This window comes from Galleria mellonella, unplaced genomic scaffold (assembly GCF_026898425.1).
Source record: "Galleria mellonella isolate WM207_F2 unplaced genomic scaffold, CSIRO_AGI_GalMel_v1 utg3104, whole genome shotgun sequence".
In the NCBI taxonomy this organism is placed as follows: domain Eukaryota; kingdom Metazoa; phylum Arthropoda; class Insecta; order Lepidoptera; family Pyralidae; genus Galleria; species Galleria mellonella.
Genome location: NW_026442072.1, coordinates 407798 through 428053, shown reverse-complemented (window position 1 = coordinate 428053; position 20256 = coordinate 407798). Strand labels below are relative to the sequence as shown.

The window sequence follows — 20256 nt, the reverse complement described above, 5'->3', positions numbered from 1 at the left end:
TGCAATAATCATTGGATAAACACGCCGTGTTTAGTTCACGATTATGGCACATCATTACTGTGTGCAGTAGTTCTCCATTGCATGTGTTGTAATTTTTCACCGCATAATAAAATTTCTGTTTCGCCAAAGGTTGACTGCGAGAGAATGCTATAATAGTATTAAGTACGCCTTTTGTACCAGACATTTTTTTGTAATGTTGTCAATAAAGAATAAATAAATAAACGAATAAAAGTATATTAAACCTTTTAATGTGTCCAATGTAAATTATGTACAATAAAGATTTTATAATACAATACAATGTATGGATGCATGTGTTTTTATCTTTTCATCTTCTTGGATAAATTCCGTATTATGTAAAGATAAGGTATAGTTTTTAATCATAAAACTCAGTGGTAATGATTAGCTAGCCAAGTGCAAAAAAGTATAGGTAGAGGACTATCTGCACTGTACAAGAAACGATGAGATGTAGTATTTAATGATTTCGTGTTCTAAATTCAAAGATATTATTAATGTTAATGATTATTATATAGATAGATAGATAGATAATTTATTTACATTACTTACAGCACACAAATTACAATAAAAAAAAAACATACACGTAATACACAGCAAAAGAGACAAAAGAATAAAAATAAAAAAAGCACAAATAAAAAAAAAATACAAAAACAAAATATATAATCTAACAATCTCCTTTGTTACCATTCCTTCAAGCGTGTGCCATAGTAACACAAAATGGTCACAGCTCAGTTTATTGCTTTGCCCTTAAAAGAGCAAAACACTGATATTCTGCTGTGGCCAAGAGTCAGTCGCGAAACTTTTCATTAAAAATTTACAATATAAATATATATATATATATATATATATATATATATATATATATATATATATATATATAAAAATAAACTGCATTGTATGTGTCCATTATATTTGCCTTCACTTGACATTATATATTACTAATGTAAAGTATATATACATATTTATATGACTTATTCAGAAACTAAGAGCAGAAAAGTAGTAACAAATAGAATACGTATTCCTAGAATATCGTAAAAGGCGATCCTATTACATTATACATTTTACCATAGGGAGACTGTACAAAAGTCGATTGCTTGTGTACCTCTGTCCCATTCGTGTTTCAACCGGGAAGCAGTTGTGTTTGCATGGCTGTGTTTCGGTTTGAATGGTGGGATATGGCGTAAATTTACAGGGTACACAGGAATAACATCTGAGTCCTCAGGAATGGCAACGCATGGGGGGTATCATGGGCGAAACAGTATACTCTGTTATGTCCATGGTACTGCTCATGTCTATAGGCGACGGTTACCACTTTCCATCAGGTGGGCCGTCAGCTTGTTTGCCATTCTAAGTTGTATAAAAAAAAAGACTAGTTATTATAACAAATAATATATACTACATATACATACTTATATAAATATATACATATATATTTTAAATCTTCTTAATTATTTATTTTAAAAAGTATCAATTATTGGTGTTTTTATTATTGTTATTATTTTCTTAATTAATATGATATTCTATATAATATAGTTTAAAATTTGTGTTATTATGAAATTTGTATTTGAATAGTTCTCTATTTATCTTTGCAAGCCAGTAGTTGTCATTTCTGTGCAGGCATTACGGCGCCCTAACTCAGCAGACTGGAATGACAGCGGATTCAGAGGCTTAGTGGACAACACAGATGTAATTGTCATTATGACATAACACAGTGAGGGCTTATACAGTACGCTTCAATGGAAATTAATGTAAAGGTAATCAAGTTCTGTTGAAAATATCATAGGAACACTCTCAAAGTGACATTAGTGACCAGAGGGAGATTTTGTACAAAAGTCCATTGCTTGCGTACCTCTGTCCCATTCGTGTTTCAACCGTGAAGCAGTTGTGTTTGCATGGCTGTGTTTCGATTTAAAGGGTGGGATATGGTGTGAATTTACTGGATACAGAGGAATAACACCTGAGTCTTCAGGAATGGCAACGCATGGGGGGTATCATGGGCGAAACAGTACTCTGTTATGTCCATTGTACTGCCCATGTCTATAGGCGACGGTTACCACTTTACATAAGGTGGGCCGTCAAACAAGCTGACGGCCCACTGATGGAACTAGCAATGGGGCCGTTAAACCTCATTACTAACAATCCCTTTCCCCCCAATAAGCATAGGTTTGGACAGTGAGAACATTTTTAATTATAGTAAAATAAGTACACAACAATATAACAGAGTAAATTGATATTTTCAGTAGCCACTGGATGGAAATGAAGAAATGACTCTTTATAATTGAGCAGTTTTTAACTAACGGTAGGATATATCCAACGTCGAATGATACTATTCACTAAATAGTTTACAATTTAGATACCAGGCGCACATGGGACGAAAGAGATTCATGTAAATTGCCCATAATGTATGTTTGACAATCGCTCCCACACCAAACAATTGGGGTAATTACAATACGACCAAATGAAGCCTCGCTATCGTAATGCACCGCAATGCACTACATACAGGGGATTATACGATATTAATGGGATTGTGGTGTGCGCTGCGTTAGATTTCAAGATAAATTTGTCCTATGAACGTTTGTATCGTACATTTTATTGTCGGTGTATGTAATTTTGAATTTATAATGTACACGATTTATATGCAAAATTTAAAGTACCCGTAACCGGCGAGCGTGTATGAAAAGATTGATCAATGTAGAATATGGTTGACTGGGAGAGAATGCTTTTAGCATTAAGTCCGCCATGTACACATATTTGTACTAATGAATAAATAAATAAGCGAAAGAGGTTTGTTTGAATCGAGTGAGTGAGTTTGAATGAGTATCAATCTGAGTGTTTGCTGAAGGAAACTCCTCTGAAATCGCACTCTGACCATTTAGATTCTGAGATATGAGGATGGATTCCCGATCGAAGAGTTCTTCAGAACACAATCCGTTATAAAGGCAGTAGAAGATGCAAAAATAGTATACCGTTGTTTGACTGACCACCGAAAAACCATTGTATATTTTTCGAGCTATCAATCAATTAATCAATAAATCATCTTTATTCATATACATCTGTTACATCTGTAACAGATAAGAATCTTCTTATGATACGTCAATTTATAATTACAATAATTACATTTACAATACAAATCACATTAATACAAAATCAAATCCATGCAGTTTTGTCATTTAAATAGTCATTTAATTTATAATTTTGTACAGAGAGTCCTTTTTATATATATCTTAAAATTTCTTTCATTTAAATGTAAAATGTCATGTCAACTATGTGACCATAGCCACTTCAGTTTGCTTATCCTTTGGGTTATTGTATTTTATGTACTCTCTATTGCTTTTGGAGTAAATTTAACGACAAATGGATGGATCTCTATGCATGATGTAGTTTGTATCAAATGATTATCATTGCCCATCAAGCGGTCCATCATCTTCGTCGTATAATGATGGAGTAATTTAATGTGTTATTACCGCTTTAAGTTAAAATACAAAACGCCTTTTCACTTGTAATTGAAGTTTAATATATTTTTTAATAACACAATCTATTATACACACTTCCGCCCTAATAACGCTGTCCATTTTTATATTCAAACAGTTTTCACAGTTAAATATGCCAGTCATCTATAGAATTTGCAAGCCAGCAAACATTCTTCCATATAGAATTTTGAATAATCCCAACGAAAAATGGCCAGGAATTCGAGGACGCGAAAGTTGGTGATATCCGGACGCTGCACAAAAGGAGCGTTTAACAATTTCAACATGAAAACTCTAACTGGAGTCGGTGCTCGTTCGCGACATTTTCTGTGTATAATTTTTATTTAAATAGGAATAGTTTAATCCAGAACGAGCTGTTACTAGCGAATTTTTATTACACTTTCTGAAGGCCTTTCAAAAGGGAGGATTTCAAAATTTGATTATATTTTTCCAATGTACAGGTATGTTCCATGATATTTTTGCTAATGCTAATTTGTACAAAAGTCGATTGCTTGGGTAACTCTGTTCCATTCGTGTTTGAACCGTAAAGCAGTTGTGTTTGCATGGCTGTGTTTCGGTTTGAAGGGTGGGATATGGCGTGAATTTACTGGGTACGGAGGAATAACACCTGAGTCCTCAGGAATGGCAACGCATGGGGGGTATCATGTCTATAGGCTCATGTCTATAGGCGACGGTTACCACTTTCCATCAGGTGGGCCGTCAGCTTGTTTGCCATTCTAAGTTGTATAAGAAAAAAATCGATTTTGATAATTATCCTTTAATTTTTAGAAGACGTTGGAGTCGTTCTAGAGACGCCATTTTTCTAAAATAATTTCTAAAACAAATACTCAGTTTAATGCCATCGTAAAATTTTTATTTTAAGGACCATAATGAATTAAATTTATAATAGAAATATGTCGAAATTGTTATAAATTTTGTGTGTAGGAGGCGATTAAACGAGCTTAATGGTCAAGGGATGGACAGCAGCGTACCTTTTAAAACATCTCTAAAAGCCTAACTGCGGTTGCCAATCCGCCTGCCAAGCGGGGCAACTACTGGCAAAACTCCCTTTATGGGGAACTCTTATGTATAGCAGTAGACAGTTAATGGCTATAAATTATAAATTTTATGTTTATGGTGGTCCATGAAACAGTAATTTAGCGATTCTATCAAATTAAAATATTTGGTTAAGAAATGAATGTAGGCATATGACGCCTCAGAATTGGCCCAAGTGTTGTATTACATGTGTCTTAGATTAATTAATACAATTTAATTTCATGTGTGACAAAAGACAACCTAAACCTAGAGTGAGAATCACATTAGAGAAATGTGTAAATTTGGTATATTTTTAATTAATTTTGAATTTTTGTTGGCATTGATAGCAGCATGTTAGGTCATGCTTTATTACAGCATTGATTAGTTTTTACACAAAGCGTAAATTTTTTTTTGAATTTAAATCCAAGTTCCTATCAGGTTGGTTGTCAGATTGCTCTAAAATGCATTAAGAAGTAAACTGTTTAATATCTGACAATGTTTGTCATAAATTTTAATGAATTGATTATTATAAAACGCAGTGGTAGTTTTAATATTAACAGTTTTGTAAGTATACATTAGATTTTAACTTTTTCCCATGCGACTTAGAATGGCAAACAAGCTGACAACTTGATGGAAAGTTACTGACATAACAGAGTACTCGTATACTGGATCGGCCATAATACCCTTCATGCATTGCTATTACTGAGGACTGACTTTAAGGATAATTAATTGGACATAAATACCTATATTACAGCCAGGAATATCGCAATAGTGATACGTATGCAATTATTTTATGTATTCGAACTGTGCTATTTGCGATAACGCTTTCATAATTCACATCAGCAACTTTATTCGAGAGTTTTATTCGAGAGCTCTTTTATTTTCTTCGAGACGACGATTCCGGAGCGAGGGCGCTTGCCTTGCGAAATATCGGGAGGTTCACCTTCGATTTGAATATTGTCTATTAAGTTTTACACTGTGAAAATGTTTGTAAACGATTTTATATTCCATTTTCAAATATTTCGCTCCATTCCCTATGAAATGTTATTTATAAATGCTAGCTGACTCGATAGATGTTGGACTGTTAAAAATAAATTTTTGTTCTTTTTTCAAATGTCTTAATCAGACTCTTTGAATAGTCTGATTAATTTGTTTTTAATTTTTATTTTATTTTATTATTTCATTAATTTATAATATTTGTGATAGCGAATATTAAATTGCTAACTATCCATAATTGATGCGATATCATTTATTTTTAATAGTGCTTGATTATTTTTCATTTATATAGACTAATTGAATTCATTTTAAACGTTAAGCTAGTGTCAATAATATTTATAGAGACTAAAAAAAATATACTTTAATTGTTTTTTTTTTTGTAAAATTAAGAATTATATATATTCATTTAAAAGAAACAAAAAGTTTTAGCAATATTATTTTAAATACATTTATTAATTTGGATCTGTTCTTCATAGAACTTAAAGTACATATAGTAATGCAAAATTACCAATCCATTTATTCAAAACGGAATTTAAAATATAAATTAAGTACATATATTTAATTATATCTCTTTTATTACAAGAGTTATTTCAAAGTGATTTCTTTTTTAATTCTTTTGAAATTTTGTTATATCATACCATACAATATCAGCCGGGAATTGTCCACTGCTGAACATAGGCTCCGCTCTATTGGGGGGAGGTAACCCCAGTTTTTTTTATACGGATTATAATGGAATGGTAACCCCGCTTGCGCTATCGGTATACCCTGGCGGGGCACCAGTGAAGGGTGACAGGTGAGAATGAAGGCAGATCAGTTGGCCCATAGTGATCAATTGAACAAGAATTATCCATTATGGTTTCCAGGGGGAACCTCGTGGAGGTCGACCTGATAGGGTATATTGCTAGCAATGGGGCTGTTAAATTTTTATACTAACAATCCCTTTCCCCCCAGGTAACCTCAGTTAACCTTGGAGACTCCCTCGACCACTGAGTTTTCTTAGTCGCCTATTACGACACTCACAGGAAAGGAAGGGGTGGCCTATTCTATGCCGGGACCGCACGAAATTTTTTATTATATACCAACAAATAATTTTGTTATACCCACGTCATTGTTGTTATAATTTTAAATAAGATTCTATTAATATTATTTATATGTTGTATTTAACATATATATATGTATATATAATATTGTTTATGTAGGTGTATATTTATATGTATGTATTAATATTGTATCTTTCAAATATATATATATATATATATACACTACTACTGTTCACTCACTACATCCTATGCCACTATGTTAGGTTGACTGGAAGAAATCTCTTTTAGAGATAAGTTCGCCTTTGTTAACATTGTTATCAACTTACTGTATGTTTTTGTATATTTCTGTATATTTTAATGCAATAAAGAATATTTATAATTTTAATCAGATTATAAATGGAGTTATAAAAAACACAGACATATCTCCATCTCTATTTTGAATGGTAACACAACGAGCGTTTCCGTTCTTAATAATGTGCATTCAGTAAGTTAATATAATTTCAAGTAAAGAGGATTTTCTACTTATTTCTTGTCGACTTTCATACCGCCGAAGTGGCGGATTTGCGGCTCTTAATGTTCTTTAATAGAAATATTTTGACTTCAACTTTCATTCACAGCTTATAAAGATATTATTGTTATATGTTATGTAAGAATTAATAATAACAATAGCAGCGTTACGCCAAAAGCAGGTACTGGAGGCTCGTCTGCGTACACTTTTGAGAGCATCGACATTTTAATATAAACGTTTTACCAGAGGGAGACTTTGTACAAAAGTCGATTGCTTGCGTACCTCTGTCCCATTCGTGTTTCAACCGTGAAGCAGTTGTGTTTGCATGGCTGTGTTTCGGTTTGAAGGGTGGGATATGGCGTGAATTTACTGGGTACAGAGGAATGACACCTGAGTCCTCAGGAATGACAACGCATGGGGGGGGGGGGTATCATGGGCGAAACAGTATACTCTGTTATGTCCATGGTACTGCTCATGTCACATATAAACAAGCTTGAATTATTTGATTTTATTTTGCGTATAGTTATAAAAATATAAATTTAGACGAAAGAGTCGTTGCGTTGATCCACTTTTTCAATTTGAAAGTCGTCCGTCGACACATACAGCAAAGTTTTGTTCCCTTTTCGTAACGTAGACGGACCAATCCTGGGGCATATCCGGTGTTGCTATTCACTTCTTACTGTACGCGACATGCGGTATGGTAGACTATAAATCTAATAGATTTTTAGCTTGGGGAGGTGGGGAGAGGTGTTGTTGGTAATGAGGACTACCAGTTTCACTGCTACTAATATGCCCTGTCAGGTCGACCTCCACGTGGTTCCTCCCAGAAACCATAGCGCTGAATTCCAGATGTATTAATCAAGATGGGCTAACTGACCTGCCTTTTCATTCTCATCTATCCCTACCCACTGGTGCCCCGCCAGCGTTTATCAATAGTGCAGGCGGGGCTACCATTCCCATTATCAGCCATTAAAAAAAAAGATCTTTAGCATATATGTAATATGTAGAATTATAATTACCTGTGAATCATCTTGTGAGAATATAGCGTCGAAGGCGAACATTTTTGGTGCGGCCACGCCGACCTTCCTGTCCTCGGGCGCTGAGGCCGTGGCCGGCGCGTTCTCGCACAGGCTCACTTGCTTCTTGCGTTTGTCCAGCGAGAAGGTCTGGTTTCCACTCGTGAAAGGACCCTCGCCTGGTGCTCCAACTCGTAACATTACTTTGACCTGTAACAATTGGAAAAATTGTGTTAACAAAACAGTGTCCTGAAGACAATTTCTGGTAAAATGGACTGTCCCATCCTAAAATATTGGGTGGGACAGGTTATCAATACAAGAGCGTTATGACCGCTCATTTACTAACATAGGTTAAGTCAAGTTATAACTAACAAAATGGGCCTTATGTAGTCTGATTAAATGAATATTATTATTATTAAAACAATGGTATTTCTATGTTTTTTTTTTAAACAACTTAGAATGGCAAACAAGCTGACGACCCACCTGATGGAAACTGGTAACCGTCGCCTATAGACATGAGCAGTACCATGGACATAACAGAGTATACTATTTCGCCCATGATACCCCCCATGCGTTGCCATTTCTGAGGACTCAGGCGTTATTCCTCTGTACCCAGTAAATTCACGCCATATCCCACCCTTCAAACCGAAACACAGCCATGCAAACACAACTGCTTCACGGTAGAAACACGAATGGGACAGAGGTACCCAAGCAATCGACTTTTGTACAAAGTCTCCCTCTAGTAATAATAAATATTATTATTATTAAAACAATGGTATTTCTATGCATTGACAGTATCAATCATGTGTTCATGATGATGAAGACCTGATGATCTTTATGCATCTGCCGTCTAACACTTTACAAAAACAACTGAGGTTGTTTTTTGGGAGTATGAATTAATGGCATTTCAATTAATTTCAATGGGGAAAATTGCTTAGAGATACGACAATTTGACATACGAGCCAGGTTAGGTATGTCGAGGTACCACTGTACTCTGTTATGTCCATGGTACTGTTCATGTCTATTCACGAAGTCGCGGGATATATATTATTAAATACACTATATTAAATACATCAAATAAAAATCTAAATTTATCTACATTTCTTACAACTTTGAAGTTATATTATTTACACGGGAACTATATTAATTAATTAATTACCGATTAATCTTTAAATTAATTAGTAATTAATATTTAATTAATTACTGGTTAGTTTTTAATTAATTACTGATTAATCTTTAATTAATGAACGCTAAATTAATTTTGATAATCAGGTGGATTAGAGAAGTAATTAATGATGACAAGCACCACATAGGGGTTTACGAGTATCGTACAGTTGTGTTGGAATGAAACTGGATTGAGTGAGTTTGAGCATGGTTCGTTTAGCGTAGATTTAGTAGCGTTCACATTGTTTTTGTTGTCTTCGTAAGTACAAATTTACATTATCTGGATTATTACATGCAGTAATTATTAAGTACCTATAGTACAAGAATTTATTATTTGCTGTATTTTTAGTATATATTTATAAGTATACCTTATTATTATAACGCAAAAGTTTGTAACAGTGGATAGATGGATGGAAGTTTGTTATTCTTTCACCCAAAAACTACTTAATGGATTTTAATGAAATTTTGTATATGGGTAGGTTATATCCTTATTTAGCACACAGGGTACTTTATGTACTATGTATGTTTATGTTAACGTGGGATATAGCTGCTACAGATATTCTATACAATAGTGAGAAGTACATAAAAATATACATACATATCTACATAGACAAATATAAACATAAAGCCATATCCTTCAAGAATGGTACTATAGTACCCAAGGTAGATACCCTTTAGAGTAGAGAGTACATACCCCGTAGAGTATTCTGTGTTTATAGGCGACGGTTACCTACCGCTTTTCATTAGGTGGACCGTCAGCTTGTTTGCCATTTTAAGTTAAAAAAAAGCCCAGGTATTGCTCCCGTAACTTCCAGAAGGAGAGGCAATATGTTGAACCGCTGCAATATAAGGCCTTTTATTTGATAACAAGTGTAATTATTATAATATTTACAATAAACAATATTTATACAACAATCACAGGCAAGAATTCATAAAATTGCTGTGAAACAATCTCATGTTTGTAAAGCGAGGGTGGGATTTCTTTAGTTCGAGGACGGTTCGTTAAACACAGATTTAGTGGCGCTCACGAGCCGGCAGGCTGCGGCTTCCAATAATAGACGTCTGTGCAGTTTGCGGATTGGCAACGCTTCCCTGTTATTGTTATGGGCTCTTCGAAATGTCTCTTAGATAGAAGAAAAAACCGCTTATACTGTTCTATAGGAAGCATAGTTTTTTATGCAACTTAGAATGACAAACAATCCGGCGGCGCACCAGATGAGGGATGATCTACCAATTTCTGTTCTGCATGTTCTGTGAGTTATAGATAGTAAGTCCTTAATTGTTTGTGGTTAGAAATAATTATAAATAAATAAATTAAACAAAATTTAATTGTTTTCTTGGGGCCTGAATGATTTAACCATTCACTATGATATTAGGCATACAGATGGTCTAGGATATCGAAGGACATAGGCTACCTTTTATTTAGGTCAGCGAAAATATCAGGGACGAAGTCGCAGGTAAAAACTAGTGTTTAAAAACGTTAACGTTAATGCGTTCACATATATCAACCCTTCCCATTTGTCTCTGGACACGCCCATAATCCGAATAATCGATCGCCACAATAATATCATATGCAAATTAGACAGAACTTAAGTGGCTTAGTACAGAACTATCGGCGGAGGCGTAAGTGCAATAACATAACCCCACTTAGCCGACTGCGTAATGTTCTGACGTGATCCCGTAATGCGCATAATGGATATATTCTGAATTTGCATGTTGTGCCCAGTATAATGAATTTATAGGTTCTCTAAATGAAAACATTTATAAATTACATAAATTTATTTATTTAATTACATTTATGAATACATTTTTTCATTTGAAAGTAGATGCCTTCTAGAAAAGAATGAGTGAATGAAAACTCTATTGTTCCCTTCAAAGAATGGATGGAGATTATTGGTAAACAGCGATCTCTTACAGGCAACCTAAGGACGGGATTTTTTTTATATACAACTTAGAATGGCAGACAAGCTGACGGCCCACCTGTTGGAAAATGGTAACCGTCGCCTACAGACATGAGCAGTACCATGGACATAACAGAGCATACTGTTTCGCCCATGATATCTCCATGCGTCGCTATTCCTGAGGACTCAGGTGTTATTCCTTGGTATTTTTAAATTGTTTTAAATATAATCAATCAGTCATTCATTTATTTGCTAAACGTAGGTATAGTTTGATGCTGTAGAAATGTATGTTTCATGTTATAATGTATGTTTCAACACTATTTAATTATTCTTTATTGACCACATTACAAAAAATGTCTGGTATAAAAGGCGTACTTAATACTATATAGCATTCTCTACACAATTATAGGGTATACAATTTTTTTATTATATAAAATATTAATTAAAGATATAAATATATAGTAATTATTATTTTATAAAATACAATTACATTATAGAATAGATAGCTTCCAGAGGGAACCGCGAGGAGGTCCACCTGATAGGGTATTGGGGCTACTAATACCAATTATTAACAATCCCTTCCCCCTTATGAGGGGTATCATGGCCAACATATTACACTCTGTTATGTCCATAATACTGCTCATGTCTATAGGCAACATTAACCACTTTCCATCAGGTGGGGCGTTACTTGTTTGTCACTTTAAATTGCATAAATATTAATAAACATTGAAAACTAAAATTCGATTCGATTGACGATTAAATACGAAATCAAGCAGATTACAGAATCTAGTTTGTCATACGCCGATGCAGGAGGGTAAACCCTTAAATTTTACACCATGTTTGCTTAGAGGCCGATATGCTACTTTAGTTACGGTTCACAAGTTCCTTTGACGGGAAATAGTTCACCTACAAATATTAGATATTACACTGAGGGGCGCTTCAGATCACGATCCGAGTAATTGCTTTGAAATTAATTACTCCTCTCGTCACACGAACGTTAACGAGGCGCGTCAGGTGATCGGGATATTATGTAAATCAAAGTAAGAATAATTGGGTAATAAACCAATAGAATTTTGCTCTGCAAGCTATATATATATATATATATATATATACACGACTAATTTGCCATATATGAACTCTTTTTTTAAAAAAACTTATGATTTGAGTCACAGTATTGTGTATTGTATGAGGATTAAGAGTAGAGGGGGAGGAAGGGATTGTTAATAGTGCGGAGTGCCAGTTCCATTGCTAGCAATATACCCTATCAGATCGATCTCCACGTAGTCCCCCCTGGAAACCATTGTGTTGAATTCCAGATATATTCATCATAATGGGCTAAGTAACCTGCTTTTTTATTCTCACCTAACATACCTTCCCTCACTGGTGCTCTACCAGAGTATACCGTTAGCACAAGCGGGATAACTATTCCATTATTGTCCATTAAAATAAGAAGGATTAAGAATTCTAACGAGATTCCATATATTGAAATCTTTTCAGGCATTCTTTTTTTTAACCGCTTACCATCAGGTGGGATGTATGCTTGTTTGCCATCTCAGTGGTATAAAAAAGGCGTTTAGAAGTTCAAAAATCCTCCCAAAAATGATATAGAATGCAGACTACATGTGTAACTGTACAAGTAGTATAGAGTACATTACTTGGTCACTTTTTCATTAAGTCTAATGGAAACAGATTATAATTGACCCCTTAATTATTGTTTTGTCCCCTCTTACCACCTACTGGGTCCAGTTTTCACAATTGATTAATCGGTCATTTACTTGCATAAATACAGGTACAGTTATACATTTGATGTTGAGATGATGTGTAAAGCGCTATGTTTTACCGTCATTGGTCATACAAATATTATGACTACCTAATGTCCCTTAAATTATAATTTTTAATTACAAATACAATAATAAATAACTTATGTCAATTCAATTTACTACAATTAAACATAAAAATTTAAACTTAATAATCAAAATATCTAATAATCTATTTAATATTTGTAATTTTTTAAAATCTTTATAATTGTCAGTCATGAATTCGTTAATGGTATAACGGGCTTTATGCAACAATAAATAATTATGAATTAATGAAATTAATTAATGAAATTAACTAATTAGTTACTATTTTTTTTTTATATTAAATGAATAATTTAAGAATAAATTTATTACTTAATTACGAATGAATTTATTTATTAATTACTATTTTTTTTTTTTATAAAACTTAGAATGGCAAACAAGCTAAATGAATAATTTACGAATAAATTTATTACTTAATTGCGAATGAATTTATTTATTAATTACTAATTTATTTATTAATTACTTACTTTTGTAATATATTTAATAATATTTGTGTTTTTTTTGTATTGAGGCAATTTATTGTAAATCATAAATAATTTGTTTCGGAGATTAACGCGAACGAACATCGTGAAATGAAATTTTACATAAGATATAGAAATTAAAAAATAAAATATATTTGTAGGATTATATTCAAGTATCTCTCTGTCTACCCCATATAAATAATTCAGCGTGAAGATAGCCAGCAGGATAAATGATTTATTTCGGAGATTAACTAGTGCTATATGAAACTTGAACAGTATATTACGAACTATAACGCCAGCTAGCGTACCATAACTGTTTGTCTGTCCATATGTACAGTCCACAGTGTACTGTGAAACGATGCGTCGCGTACGTGACATGTTAGCACTGAATATACATATAATATATAACCGATGCGTGTGATACATTTAAGTCTTAGATCTCAGTAAAGATAGATTTTTTAATTTGATAAAGGTACTATCTTAATTATACAGCACTATCATACCTACTTGTACAACAATTAGTCCATCACCTTAAGGTTGTCTTGAAAAGATTGCTCTCAACAATAAGACAGCCTTACTGTACTTATACAAGTGAGTCGTTGCGTTTGTTAATTGTCTTGCTTATTGGGATTAATATTTTAGAATTAATATAGGATATTGTAAAATGCAAATAAAGTATACTCATTCATTCCTTCATAGATAGACTCTCTATTGTTTCCTCCATAAGATTACAATACGAGTAGTAAATATATATATGTATATATAACTCTATTCAAGATTAGTACTGACTAGTTGTATTTCGCGGTTTCGCTCACATGGATCAGTATTTAAAATATCATGTACTGAGCTAAGATATAACCTATACTTGTACTAAATTTTATTAAAATTCTTTTATATTATTTTTAAAACTTACGTAATTTTTTTTATTCGATGTTTTTTTATACATAAACATAGATAGATAGATAGATACTTGTTTTTTATCTATGTACTAATGTGTTTCAGTAAGTTTCGGTTTCGGCCGAAACCGAGACCAAGGCCGAAAGTTCGGTTTCGGTTTCGGCTGTAAAACCTGTTTCGGTCGGACACTAATATGTACTATTATACACATGTGAATACGTGCATGTCAATAAATCTATTGTTGCTCGCTGCCATGTTGCCTAGTTGATTATCGCGGAATTCCATTACGGCATTAGCTGCTTAGATGTGCCTCTAATTGGAGAAGTGTCGCTACTTGAATCATTGATGCATTATTCGGCAGTTACCTTTAATAATTCATACTGTGTTACCATTCGTGGTACGTTTCCAATTTGCTATATTGTTATTATTCATGTGCCTAGCTAATTGAAGTGGATTAAGCGAGAGATGTCATTGACACTTTGGTTCTGCTTACACCGTGAAGAATGCGGGATGAAGATAAATAAATAGAAGAATTAAATAGTCGCTACTATAAGTTACATTAAACAAATTATACTTATAAAGGCAAGAATGGTCAAGGGATGGGCAGCAGCGTCCCTTTTAAAACATCTTCAAAGTCTAATTGCGATTGTTAATCCACTTACCAAACGTGGCAACTACTGATTAAACTGGAGGTTTATATTCATCAGTGGACAGTTAAAAGCTGATATGATGATGGTGAAGCATTACAAAATACTCTTTAAAATACATAAGCCTCCCTCTTGGAAGGTTTTGTCAGTAGTTGCCACGATTGGCATTGATTGGCAACAACAGTCAGGCTTTAGAGATGTTTTAAGAGGGACGCTGCTGCTCATCTCTCGCCCTTCCTTAGTCGTTTTTTATGATACCCACGGGAAAGCAAGGGGTGGCCAATTCCACGCCGAGATCACACGAGAAATCTTATGACTTTACTTGTATGAATTTGCTCAATGAAGCACACATACAAAAAGTACTTTGTAATGTTACTTCTTACTTATGAATTAAGGTATATATATATATAAGGAATTAAGATATATACTCCATATAGGTGTATATGGAATACCAGAGGGAGACTTTGTACAAAAGTCGATTGCTTGGGTACCTCTGTCCCATTCGTGTTTCAACCGTGAAGCAGTTGTGTTTGCATGGCTGTGTTGCGGTTTGAAGGGTGGGATATGGCGTGAATTTACTGGGCACAGAGGAATAACACCTGAGTCCTCAGCAATGGCAACGCATGGGGGGTATCATGGGCGAAACAGTATACTCTGTTATGTCCATGGTACTGCTCATGTCTATAGGCGACAGTTACCACTTTCTATCAGGTGGGCCGTCAGCTTGTTTGCCAATCATCGTTTTTCAATAATATTGTAACCAATGTTTTTTTTTCCAAATAAAGATATATATATATATATATATATATATATATATATATATATATATATATATATATATATATATATATATATATATATATATATATATATATATATATATATATTATTTTATATATATAGTATTTCTATCAATTTATCTCGTATCCTAGTACAATCCGCCTGCCAAGCATGCCAATTACTGGCAAACCCTACAACAGAGAGGCTTGTGTTCAGCACTGGACAGTTAACGGCCGAAATGACATAGTATGAGAATAAAGAATAAAATAAATAAATTAATAAGTAAAAATATAAACACAATTAAATACAGAAGTACCTCCTTTTGAACTCTTAACGTGTTAATTAACTTCGCCATATCGCAGAAAAAGCAGCAGTAAAAAAATATTAATAGCCTTAATCCGTCAACAGCTCGATATGCTGTAAATCCGGCGAGGGAACTGTCGAAAACGCTTTTAAAATTCAATTAGGGCGAGGATCGGGGGGCAATGGTGCGTTTGATACCAACTCGATGGGAAATCCTCTAAGCTGAGTGACGGCTGGCGAGCTGGCTGATACCTACGCATCTGTCAGACTCTATATTGTGGTGGGAATTAATAATTTAGAGTACCGAATTAAAGATGTCGCGACTGTCGCAGATAGTGGTAAACTGTGAATAGATTTGTAGTTACAATTATTGATAATTAGCAACCAGCTACGGTTTAGCACGGATTTTTTTTTAAATAAAATACAGTCCATGCACACCAATAATTTAATTTTATATAGGTAAAAGAGTACGTAGAGACTTTTGATACTTTTTTTAAGTTTATTAATTTACAAATAATCAAAATTTTCCTTTCATTTCTTAAGTTTTTGTTTTACCTAAAGTTATTATATATGTTTGGTTAAACAAAAACTTAAGAAATGTGCACATTAAAGTCAGGAATGTTACAATATTATTTATATTTTAAATCGGACAGTCCAGTGTTAAAATGTTCCCAAAAAATGGCCAATCAACTGTATGTCATTGCCAGTTGATTGGCCGTTTTTTGGGAATTGGGAAAAAAAGGAAAGTTATTTTCAAGTGATATCAAAAAGAAGGAGGTTACCAATTTGGTTGTATATTTTTTATGTTTGTTACCACATAACGTCCTTTAAATTCTTTTTTATCTAAAAGGTGATATTTACAAATTGAGCCCATAGAAATTTTATCAAAATCGGTTTATACGTTTAATTTTTAAACTACAATAACTAGTTAGACCACAATTGAATTCGGTTTTTTTGTGGGACACAATTTTAATATATTTTTTTTGACACTGAATGTTGATAATATTCTTATTAATATTATATAAAAATGAGTTTATTCTTTTATTTGTTACTTAAACCTTTTATACTCGTATTGGATACAAAGATTTAAGAAATAATTCACCAAACACCATCTAGCACTGATTTCAAATAATAACATCATGTATTTACGAATTACCTTAACTTCGACTAGAAATGAGGCCAAGTTGAGGGCACAGCTAATACTAATTTTACCGCGCGTAATTGTTAGTAATGGAGACTGAGAATCCCATTGCTAGCAATATACCCAACCAGGTCGACCTCCTCGCGGTTCTCCCTGGAAACTATCATGGTTAATTCCTGATGAATTTATCATGATGGGCTAACTGGCTTGTTTTCATTCTCATCTATCACCCTTCAGTGGTGCTCCGCCAGTGTATCCCGTTAGCGCAGGCGGGGTTACCATATCATCTTCACCCATAAAAAAAATGCTAATTTTATCTTTACACTAATATCCCACTATTGGGAACAGGTCTCAATCCAGACGAAGATATAGTTAACTGGTTTATATTAGTAAATTCTCAGTTAGTGCAAGCCACAGCACTAGATCAGCGTTCGACCGGCGCTGTATCTATCGAGCTCGGTTGACGAGTAAATCCGCAAAGCCTGAGTGACGGCCGGCCGTCCGCCGGGCCGGGAGATATCGGATGGTTGCACCCGCCGTACGGCCGACGCTGTATTGTGCCCACGCCTTTACAACGCAAAGGAGTTCTGACATTTGTAATCTTTTGTTTTCAGAACTGCAAACAAGTGGGACTTGGGCTCCGTTTGTTCATTTGTGAAGGCAAAATCCTTTATTTATATAGTTGACAGTTTAGATTATACCTCCATAGATAGAGCATCGAGTGTTAAAAACGTGTCAACATTTACTCAGGTAAATTGACATTTGGCTGACGTAATTGGACATGTATTTTTTTTTTTAAATTAAGACAAAACGCGCCATTTATTCAGTTTTGCAATTAATTAGGTTAAAACTTTCCTAAACGGAGTAGATTTTTTTTATTAAGAACTATTTCTTTTGATATTTATATAACATTCCCAATAATGTTGAAATCGAGAATAATGTTATTAAATAAAATCTTACTGTACACAGACAAAGCCGCGGTACGTAGGCTAGTTACTTATGCAAATTCATTACAACGCCATTATGTAGATGTCATGCTATTTGTCGCGGAATGACAAACGGTCTGTGAGATTCGGAGGAAAACAAAATCCTGTCGCCGACCCGCGAAATGAGGCTTCAGCGCGGCCATTTTTAATTTTTTTTTCTTCCGCTGACATAAACAACGCAAGGACAAAACTCATTTGGTGCGACGATAGGGATTTAAATTATCTTGTCACAACATCTTATACGAATATTTTTTTTTTAAATATAAATTATTTGGCGGGTATTTGGCGATTTATTGTGTCAAGGTCGGGTTGTGGTATTGCGGTTTTTATGCGGCATTTATTTGCATAATGTTTTATCATAATTTGTGTATATAATCTTTTATATAATAATAAATAATAAAAAAAAGTTCAGGCAGTTGAAAATATCATAAGTACTTATTACTTATAAGTCTTTATTTGTGACTAGCGGCCCGTCCCGGCGTCGCACGGGTGGATATATTTACATTTTAAAAAGTGGCCATTAAGGCTGCACACGCGACGGAAGCTTAAAAATGGCGTAACTTCTCTCGTTTTCCCAACATTTCCCTTCACCGCTCTGCTCCTATTGATCGTAGCGTGATGAAAACTATACTAGAACTTTCCCAGGAGTATGAAGAATAATTGTACCAAGTTTCGTTAAAATCCGTCGAGTAGTTTTTGTTTCTATAACGAACATACAGACAGAGAGACAAAAATTTTACTCATTTCATTTCGATTGCATCAGTATCGATCACTAATTATCCCCTGATAGTTATTTTGGAAATATATTTCATGTACAGAATTGACCTCTCTACAGATTTATTATAAGTATAGATAAGCTATGAGAAATGTAAGCACAATAGCTGTGGTCTATGGATGAAGATGTCACCTAAAGTAACGTTTGTTCCACCTTAGTCATTTTACCATTCCGAGTCATTGTAATACAAAAACTTGAAATACATTGTCTGTGTACTACAATTGAGTGTCAAAGTTCCAAACACATGTTGAATTGTGAATGAAGGAATGAATAAAAGCTATTTACTTATTTATTTAAGGCAAACAAACAGCTAAAATAATATATAATTATATACTTAAATAGTAATTTGGTAGCCACTAGAATTTGCACAAAATAAAATACAAGCAAACGAAACACAAAATTAGACAATACTAAATTAAACAAAATTAAACAAATATAAACAAAATTAAACAAATATAAACAAAATTAAACAAATATAAACAAAATTAAACAAACAAATACTATTGAAAACTACAGCAAAAACATTGTTTTTAGAAAAATATGTTATTTTAAATATGTTTATATTGTTCCCTTCAAAAAATATATATTATAAAGATTAAGGATTAAGAAATTTATATAAGTCATATTATTATAACATTTAGACATGAAGTTTAATATTTTTGCGTAAATATTCGACTTCATTAATAGTTATTAATCGACTTAAAAAGAAGGGGTTCTAGATTCGGGTATTTTTTACATTTGTTACCTCGTAACTACATTAGTTCTTAACCGATTTGGCAATTTTTTTTTTAATAGGATATACTTATAGATTGATCTCACAGAATTCTTATCAAAATCGGTTCAGCAATTTAGTTTTTAAATCAAAATAACTGATTTTGTCACAACTGAAGTCGGTTTTTTGTGAGACACAATATTTTTATACGATACATGTATTTTTTCTTTTGATGGGTGAAAATGGTATGGTAACCCCGCCTGCGTTAACAGGATACGCTGGCGGAGCACCAGTGAAGCGTGATAGATGAGAATGAAAACAGGCCAGTTAGCCCATCATGATGAATTCATCAGGAATTAACCATGATAGTTTCCATGGAGAACCGCGAAGAGGTCGACCTGGTTGGGTATATTGCTAGCAATGTGAGTTTTAGTCTCCATTACTAACAATCCCTTTCCCCCCAACGCTAAATGTATTTGTTTAAAATTGTATTCGAAAACAGATTAAACAGTAACTTTAATATTATGTGTTTGGAACGAAGCATTTGGCGTTC

General features: G+C 33.7%; 1 protein-coding gene across 2 annotated transcripts in view; it reads right to left on the bottom strand.

Moving 5' to 3' along the window:
- Window positions 1-20256, bottom strand: part of LOC113510286 (kinesin-like protein CG14535) — a 403744-nt gene that overhangs the window by 11635 nt on the left and 371853 nt on the right. For both annotated transcript variants that reach the window (XM_052895783.1, XM_052895785.1), the window contains exon 4: window positions 8081-8287. In XM_052895783.1, coding sequence (XP_052751743.1) covers window positions 8081-8287 — 207 coding nt within the window. The remainder of the gene's footprint in view (window positions 1-8080; window positions 8288-20256) is intronic.